General features: G+C 57.7%; 1 protein-coding gene across 1 annotated transcript in view; it reads right to left on the minus strand.

The window, feature by feature from the left end:
- Nucleotides 1-4,459: 4,459 nt before the first annotated feature.
- TNFRSF4 (TNF receptor superfamily member 4) overlaps nucleotides 4,460-9,063 on the minus strand; it is a 6,184-nt gene continuing 1,580 nt past the window's right edge. The window contains exons 5-7 of the mRNA XM_007448906.1: nucleotides 8,365-8,561; nucleotides 8,080-8,208; nucleotides 4,460-4,755 (exon numbers count right to left, since the gene is read on the minus strand). Of these exons, the coding sequence (XP_007448968.1) occupies nucleotides 4,685-4,755; nucleotides 8,080-8,208; nucleotides 8,365-8,561 (397 nt within the window). The 3' untranslated portion in view covers nucleotides 4,460-4,684. The remainder of the gene's footprint in view (nucleotides 4,756-8,079; nucleotides 8,209-8,364; nucleotides 8,562-9,063) is intronic.

The following is a 9,063-nucleotide window of genomic DNA, read 5'->3' on the forward strand; positions in this document are numbered from 1 at the left end:
GGCGCGCGCGACCCTCACCCCCATGGCACCCGCGGCACCCATGGCCGCGCGCGGCTCCGCGGTTTTAGGAGGCCGGCCCCTCCCGAACACGCCCAGACCCCGCCCCGCAGGCCGCCCCGCCTCTGCCACTCCCCAAGGGGTCCCGAGGAATTGTTCCCATGGGGGACCCCCCAAGACTCTGCGACTCAGAATCCAGGGCACGGGCAGAGGTTTGGGGCAGTGAGACTCCTCTGGAGATTTCAACGGCGGGCACCTGTCGTCACACGTCTGTCCAAATCAAGGGACGCACCGCGCGGAGGGACCCTGCTGTCAACTAGGGACTCTGGGTGACATGACCTGTCAGTGCAGGTTCGTCGTGTGTAACAAATGCACACTCTTCGGGGATATTTATGGGGGGTAGGCTTCCCCTCACTGTTGCCGTGAACCTAAAACTGCTATAAAAGATAAATTCTTTTTTAAAAAACTTCAAGGGATGGGACTTCCCTGGCGTTCCAGTGGTTGGGACTCTGCGCTTTCACTGCCAGGAGCCCGGGTTCGATCCCTGGTAGGGGAACTGAGATCTGGTATATGCCCAGGGGGACCCCAAGGGAGAAGAGAAGGTCCCATCACAGGCTGCAGAGCACCTGACCACAGACGAGGGGGCAAGAGGGGGCATGCAGGAGACCCACATGGGGGGGGGGGGGGCCTTGGGCCTTTGGCCCAGGCATTCTTATCCGGAAACTAAATATGACCCAAATGTGTGTGCCTTGTCGGGGGAAACACCGCGCGTATCCCCAGCCACATCCTTGGGGAGGAGGGGCGGGGGGGGAGGGGGCCAGAAATGTTTTCTATGTAAAACTTGTGGCCTCCGGGCCTGAAGGAACTGGAGTGTGCGTGGGCACCGGATGCGGGGTGGCAGACGGTGCCCTGAGTCATTGGGGGTGGGGTGCGCCCCCAACAAGGGTGGACTCAGCAGGGACCATTCCTGGCTGAGCCCCCTCGCCACCTCCAGCTTCTTCAGGGGGACCCCACGGGCTTTCAAAGATCTTCTCTGACGCCCAGAGCAGGTGGGATGAGGCACTTGGTCCTCTGTGAGGCCTCCAGACCCCAGACCCCACACCTACCAGAAGTCCTCGAATCCCAGCACTGAGCAGCCTCAGAACCCATCCAGGGGTCAGGACAAGCCCCCTGCCCCCCCCCCTTTCTGGAGATTAGAACAAGCTCCCCCCCACCCCGCCCCAAATTGGCCAACGGGGCCTGGCTGGGCTCTTGACATGCAAGCCCCCCCCCATAGCCACACACACACTTGTGGGCTGCAGCCTCGCTGATGCCTGCCTTGACATGCAAGCCCCCCCCCATAGCCACACACACACTTGTGGGCTGCAGCCTCGCTGATGCCTGCTGGGAAGAGCTGGCAAGGAGAGACCAGGACATTGATTGAACCCTGACACTCGGGAAAGAGGGGGCTGCCCAGGCTACAACTCTGCTGAGCAGATGTCAACCCAGATCTCCCCACACAAATCCAGTCATCCTGGAGGATGTGGACGGCCGGGCCCGACGGAGCTCTTGAGCCACAGAGAACTCAGCCTCCAACTCACCATGAGACTGTCTCTTGTCTGTCTGAGCCTCAGTTTCCCCACCTGGCACCAAAGGGCTTGGGGGCCCGGCCTCCCCCAGGAAGCCTCCCCAGATTGCTCGGCCCTCCAGTTGAGGCTTGGTACAGGGGCAGCGGGTGGAGACCTCTGGGAACGCTGCAGCGGTGGGCAGTGGGGTGCCAGGAATGTGATCCTGGTGGCGCCCACGGGCTGGAGGTGTGTTGCTGGCTGTGACCTGGTGACCTGGGCAGACCCAGAAGACTTGGTTTGAGACCCTTTGAGACCTGCAGCTGCCGCCTCGCCTGATGGGGCAGCTGTCCTTTTCAGAGGGAAATGACAGGGATTAGCAGTTTTGTGACTCAACTATTGTTTTCAAGTCCCAGGATGCTGCAGGCCCCTCCTCAGAGAAGCAGCTGGGCCCTGCAGGAGAGGGAGGGGTCTCCAGTACAGCTCTGGCTGCTAGGGGGTAAGGTGAGGCCACCCTGTCTGAGGACCCCCCCAGACCTCGGCTCAGCTCCTAGATGGGGAGGAGGGTCTGAGCCATCCCGGGACCCCAGGGAAAGGTCAGGAGTGGAGAACTCGGCAGTCCTGGCCTTTCTACCCGTGTTCAAGGCCTGAGCAATCCGGTCTGTACCAGGATGGCATCACCCCAATTCTGGTAAGCGCCTGAGAAAATATGATAAATCCCCTACAAATGACGTTTGTCCGACAAGATCATATCTGTTGGCCCTTCTGGAAGCTGGGCCAGCCCATCAGGCACCAGGGGGCAGCTGTCTACCCGAGGGGGGCTGCCACCCGCAGCAGCAGGAAACCAGAGGCAGGGTTGTGTGTAACAAGAGGCAAAAGCGCCGTCGGGGTTGGGAGCCTGCGGCTGCCCTCCCGTCCCTGAGGCTCCGGAAGGCCCCTCCCACACAGACACAGGGTTACTGCGGAGCTTCTGTAAGCGGGCACTGGGGGGAGATCATTTCTATCCGCTCGCGGTATTTTCCTCTACTCTTTGAGCAGCTCGTCACATTTTTCATCATTTGTCTCAGCTCACACAAGTGACGCGCGTTCACGGGGCAGAGGGTCCCAAGCAGTGTCCAGGGGTTAACCTGGAGGGCTGTGGGGGCAGGATGGGGAGCCAGGTGGGGCCCTGGAGCAGGGAGGAGCCAGGGTGGGTGCCTGTGGGCCCCCCGGGGTGTGGGGGGAGCTCTGGCAGGGTTTCACACGGGAGGGGCGGTTGTCAGCAGAGACAGGGAGTGGAGAGCGTGCTTAGCGGCAGCATCCGAGGAAAGTGAAAGTGACCAACCTCCTTCCACCCACCCGTCAGCTGTTCAGAGGTGGAGCCACCAGGCTGGGGCCAAGGTGGGGGGCTCGCAGCTGGGAAGTTTGGGGAGGAAGCCCACGACCTTCGACCTTCCATTCCCCAAGGACCTGGCCCCTCCCCCAGGCCCCTCCATCAGGTCCCTTAGCTTCTCTGCACAGCCTGCACACTGCCCAGGGACCACAGGCCCCAGGCCAGTGGTGCCTGTTTGCTGCCCGTTTCCAGGGCAGAGAGGACGTATTGTGTTCACTGCTGCAACCCGAGATCTTTCCAAGAACACGTGGATGGTTCGGTCTCCCCTTTGCCCCCGGGAGGTCCGAGGGACCAGCCAGGGGTCAGAGGTTTGAGGAGAGGTGGGAGGGCCTCCAGGGCAGCTCTGCGGAGAAAGCCAGCCTGAGAAACTGGGGGGCGGGGGGGGGGCGGGGGGCAGCACACGTGTCAGGGGCGGACCTTTGGCCGCTGTGAGGGCGCTGGGCTTTGGGATGATGCCCAGTCCTGGCCTACAGGTGGGTGAACGGAGGTAGCCTGCTGGGAGCTCAGAGGTGTGCATCTTTGCCAGGTCCACCAGTGGGGGGCCTCGGGCTGTCGCATTTCTCTGCTCCCACCTCCCACCCCCACCCCACGCCTGACCCCCGCCCAGCACCTCGGTGGTCTTTTATTTCAGTTAGTAGTAGCTCTTAAATCTATCACAAACCCCGAGGGCGCAAACTATGGGCTGCCTATGGGCTGTGGAGCGTTTCCTCGCTGGCCCGCGGCTCCGGTGCTCAGATGAGCTGTTTAACCCACCCACCTCGCCTGCACGGAGGGGCGCTGTGGGGGGGGAGGGGTGGCGGGCCACAGGCCACAGCTCAGTCCTGTGTCCCCAGGGCGGGCTTGGCCCCAAGTCTGCACAGCTGCCAGAGCAGGGGCTACCCCCAGTGCCAGCCAGCGGGCCTGTCCGGCCACTCGGCCTCGTACAGCCCACTCTGGCGCCCACGGACGCTTGGGTTTCCCACCTGGGAACCTTTTCACATAAAGCTGCACATTTTGTTCACGCCCAGGGTGGACGAAGGGTCAGAGCCCAGTCAGAAGCCTCCAGTTTCCCTGAGGGCACGGAGCTGGCCTCAGGGGACTCGGGGGCCCTGCAGGCATCAGTGGGGGTCCCAGGGTCACCACACACTCAGGTCTAACAGGGCGTGGGGCTTGAGAAGAAACAGACACTTGTGCCCTCTCCTGGGAGGGGCCCCAGAGACCCTGAGGGGTTGTCCTAAAACCCCCTTTGGGACCAGGGCCTCCTCAGGGCTCCCTCCCACCCCCATTAGCACCCAGCCCAGCAGCCCCTGCCCGGCCCTCCCAAGTAGCCCCAGAGTGGGTGCCTGGGGTCCATTAGGCTGGGTTAGCATCGCGCTTGACAGGCAGGGCTTGTGACTCCCCAGTGCACTTATTTTGGTTGCCACGCTCCCCAGAGGCGCTGGGATGTGCCCAGCGAGCAGGACAGCAGCCCCAGGTCTCTGAGGGAGCCAGGGGAGCCCCTACCCCACAGCCAGCCCCCGTGGTGTGCAGCCCTCAGACCACTGGTGCCCAGTCAGAGGCCCACGTTTGCCAACGTCGTTTATTGGGGCCACCCTGGGTGGGGAGTACGCACAGCATACATAGCAGGGCCCAGGGTGCCAGCCCAGGAGCACCTAAAACGGCACAGGGCGGGGGGACAGGGCGCCAGGGTCCGGGGGTGACAGGGTGGGACGGCCTGCGTCTGGGGCCCCCGCTGCCCCTCTGGGGCCCCAGCCTGGGGAGGGGCGCCGGCTCCTACGCCAGCGGGCGTTGCTCAGACCTTGGCCAGGCTGGAGTTGGCATCGGCATGCTCCTCTTGGATGGGGGTCCGGAAGCTGTTTTCCCCTGCGGAGGAGGAAGGGGTGAGGGGTGGGGGGTGGGGGGCAGCAAGAGCCTTTCATCCACTCGGCTCAAACTCTGCTCCCAGCCAAGTTGCTCTGGACCAGCATTGACATTTTAAAAGTGACGAACCCACATTTCCCCACTTCTGGGGTCCCCGGCGTCCTCCCTTCCACACCCGCGGCCCGGGCAGGTCAAGGCGCAACAGACGGTCCCGCAGAGACACCTGAGGCGGTTAAGTGCCGGTAAGCTGCGATCCCGGCGCATCCACAAGGCGTAGCGATGTCCACGCCCAGCCGGGCGTCCGGTATGCGTCACTTCTGCACACACTCTGTTGGTCAGAATGAGGCACATGGCCCCCATGTAACTGCAAAGGAAGCTGGGAAATGTAGTTTTCCTGTGTGCCCAGGAAAAGAAACTGGATCTGTAAGCATGGAGCCAGCCTCTACTACAACAGGGGACTTCAACTGGTTACCATGAGGATTATAGAGTTAATGTATGCAAAATACTCAGAATAGTACCCAGCACATCAGGGACACCCATAATTCCAGGGAAATTGCAAGAGGAGTTTCTCTGAGTTTGCACTAATTACTGCTTGCTAAACAAGGCTGATATTCTAAAAGTTTCTGTCAAAACCAACAGCTGGCTGGAGAGTTTTGTGAGCCCCAGTGCCCAAGAAGGCCAGCCAAAGATGCAGATACCACCACCAAGTCTGTGTGGCACATCCTCGTGCTTTGTTTAATTTGGTTCCCTGGGTGGGAGAAGTTTTATAAGCAGGTGTTCTGGTTAATTAGGTGATTAATACTCCTCAAATTAGAGAGCCATTTCCCCAGTGACAGTTCTTGTTTTGCTCAAATATGAGACAAATCTTCATTGTATAGTTTGGAGAGGCACGTGATTGCATTCACGTGTCTGCCAGGCCTCTCAGGTCATCCCTCTGGCTGACCCCGCATCTGGCTGAGTTGCCATCTAGATGGACCAGTTTAGGGAAACAAAAGCGCCCCAGATCATCTGGCCTCCTCTCAGACCAGGGCAAAGTTGATCTGGTGGTACATTAATGGCTCCCTTCTGAGGATTTCAATCTGTATCATCTCTCAAGGTCAGAGTCATTGTCTCTACACAGAGCCCTCCAACTTCCACGGCAAGGTGACCAAGCCACCTCCAAGGGCAATTCAGGCATCAAAGCTCTTTCTCTCAAATTCGCTCTCAGATCAGCAGAAATCTGCCCCCAAACTCTCATATACCACATTCACAAAGCCCTCTCCCTAAACCCATACACCATTCATTCTATTCCTGCCTCCTTGCCTTTGCTTCCCTCAATGCAAAGACCCTTTTCCCTCCCACTGATTTCATCCAATCTATGCATCCTTCAAAAGCCAAATGGTATTCCTCAGCCCTTCTAATTCAGCTTGAAGCGATTTCTTTCACTGTAGAATTTTCATAGCAATTACTATATGACCCACGTCAATTAGCATTTAATTATATGCCATGTCTTTTCTCTTCTTTCATGTATCCTAATTTTGTCTTCCTAATTGGATTGTTGGCAGCTGTGGGCTGTGTTTTCTCCTGGGCATATATGAAAGTCCCAATAAATGGTTGTTTGATTGCTTCAGTTAAGCTAGATGCCACTCTTACACTTCTGGAAAATGGTTCAAATCTATTCCATTGTAGCAGCTTGAGCCACACAGCTGAAAATATGACCACTCACTCATGTTCCTCACATGTTCCAGCTTTATAATCACAGAGGGACTGGATCTCTTTCTCCAGTTCCAGTTAGAAAAATCCTAGGGAAGACTCTGATTTGCTCATTTAAGTCATGTGCTGAACCCCTAAAAAAATCAGTCTTGAGGGAAATAAGATTATATGAGAACAAGAAAGTTCTGAACCACAATCACAATTGTTGGAGTAAAGAGTGACAGTTGTCCACTACAGGTGTACCTGGATTTTGGAAGGTTCTGTTTCTTTATCTTCTCCAAGATAGATTATTTTTAAATTAGATCTTCATTCATCAAATATTTATCTAGTCAGAGTGGATCCTGCTCCTTGGGGAGGCTCAATAGATTTAACTGTCAGTAAACCTTTATTCTTTCTTTCTCAGAGGAGAGAGAAAGAAGACTTTGCTTTGAAAAACATGGTCTGATTGATGGTACCTTTCCCTAAACCTGTTCTCCAGAAAGGACCTAAAATTCACATACATGCGTTGTTCTCTCTCCCAGGAGCATTTAATAGGGACCACAGTCTTAATCTCAAATTGGAGTTTTCATCATCTCTCCCTCCCCTCCCTTTTCAACTACTCCTTAGAGATCCGCTTTACTGGCTCAGCGAGTAGTGTGTTAGTTTCAGGGTCCCTGGTTGGAAATGGGTGACACAACTCAAAGGAGTAACTGCAGAAAGTTTAATAAGGGGACTATTTAGAAAGATGAGGCAAAGGTTAAGGAATCAACAAGGGATGGGGACTGCCAGGTTTCGCATAAGAGGAAGCTGTTCTTACTCCTGCCCCCAAAGAGGCAAGGGGATGGGATTAGGAGGTCTAGAGGACATGAATTATGACCTTCAGTTGAGGAAGGCAGCCACTGCCAAACTGAAGCCCTTGTGGAGGAAGCCCTGGCCTCCCTCCTCCAGCTCTCAGATATCCTGCTAGTTCCCCACATGACCAGACCCAAGGAAGTGCAGGTGATACAGTCCATTAAGGTCAGCCTCCTTGGGAATCGAACCGGGTGACAGTGGGCAGAGAGTGATCTGGGCAATCCATTAGAGAATGACCAGCATAAATGCTAAGTTTCAGTGGGGTAGGAGAAAACATATCATAAAGAGAGAGTGTATATAGTTAGCAAAAAACCCTCCCAGAAATTCTGAAAGAATGTAACCTCTTTCTCTCCCAAAGATCAAGCAATGTTGATCAAAGTAAGCAAAACTACAACAAAAGACTATCAAATATGCTAGCTGATTGGGACGATCATTCATTCATGGATTTGTTCATTTATTCATTCATCAAATGTCAAAGATTTATTTGTACCTCTAGGCATCAAGCATGCAAAAGTGGATTAGATGTCTCTGAATGTTTGAAAAATTTTATAATAAAATGTTGTAACAAATGGATTATATATGGTGACTGCCCTAGAGAATCTAATAGCCTGGTCCAGCAAGGTTTCCTAGAGAAATTGACAGCTAAACTGACTCTGGGGGAGCCAGATAGGAAAGAACAGGAAAGGATGTTACAGGAGGGATATTGAGTGGGGGTGGGGTGAGGGGTGGGGGGTGGGGGGTGGGGGGCGGGAGGTGGGCGGGGGTCCCAGCCTCCCACATGCAGCGCGCACTGAGAGCACTCACCGGGGGGCTTGGGGGCGTTGGGCGTCGGCCTCCAGGCCCTGTGGTGCAGGAGCAATGCCAGCGCGGCAGCCACGGGGCCGAGCAGGCCCAGGCCCAGGCCCAGGCCCAGGACAGCGGCCAGCTCAGGGCCTGCGGGGAGGCAGGGCCCGCTGGGGTGGGGTCCACCAGGGAAGGAGCCCACCGCAGGAGGGCCGCACCCAGGCCAGCAGGCAGCTCCACCAGCCCTCCCCCCACCCCCCTTGGGGTGGGGGAAGGCCCTGCTGAGGCGAGGCCAGGCCCCCTTACCCTTGGGGGGCTCTGCGTGGGGCGTGGAGGGCCCCTGTGAGGCCGTCGGCCAGGTGGTGGTGGGCTGAGCGGGGGTGGACCGGGCTGCGGGGCCCTGGGTCTCCCAGGCTGGTGTGAGTCGGGTGCTCCTGTCCTCACAGACAGCGTCCGAGCTGTTGCTGGCCGCCTGCAGTGTTCGCTTTCCTAATGAGGTGCAGCTGAGCAGGGCAAGGGTGTTGATCAGGCCAGAGTGTCCCCCACCCCACCCGCCCCCCACCAGTGGGACAGGCCGAGAACTGGGGCAGGACCAGGGAGATGTGAGGGGCGACAGGGGTCCACAGCGGGTCACTCAGGCAGCATCAGAGTCCAGCCCAAAGGCGGCGAGGAGAGAGGCCAAGGTCCCTGCCAGCCCCCAGGAGCCTGGGCCTCCCCCGGCCTCCCCCGCCTTCTCAGCCTGCTTCCCACACCCGCTCCCCGACCTGTTCCCACCTGCACCCTCTCTCCCAAACTCCTGCCTGCTCTTTTGCTGCTCCTGCCAGGTCAGCTCAACAAGGACGGGGGCCTCTCAGCTGGGAATGAGTGAGGGTCTCACACCCTCCCGGGCCTGGGCTGGGGTCTCACAGCCTCCCCACTCCAGCCCAGCAGGAAGGCCAGGGGGAGGAGGCTGCATCAGGGCTGAGCAGGGGTCGTGGGGGCGGGGCAGGGACCAACGTCGGCGGG

This window comes from Lipotes vexillifer, unplaced genomic scaffold, assembly GCF_000442215.2.
Source record: "Lipotes vexillifer unplaced genomic scaffold, Lipotes_vexillifer_v1.1 scaffold835, whole genome shotgun sequence".
Classification (NCBI taxonomy): domain Eukaryota; kingdom Metazoa; phylum Chordata; class Mammalia; order Artiodactyla; family Lipotidae; genus Lipotes; species Lipotes vexillifer.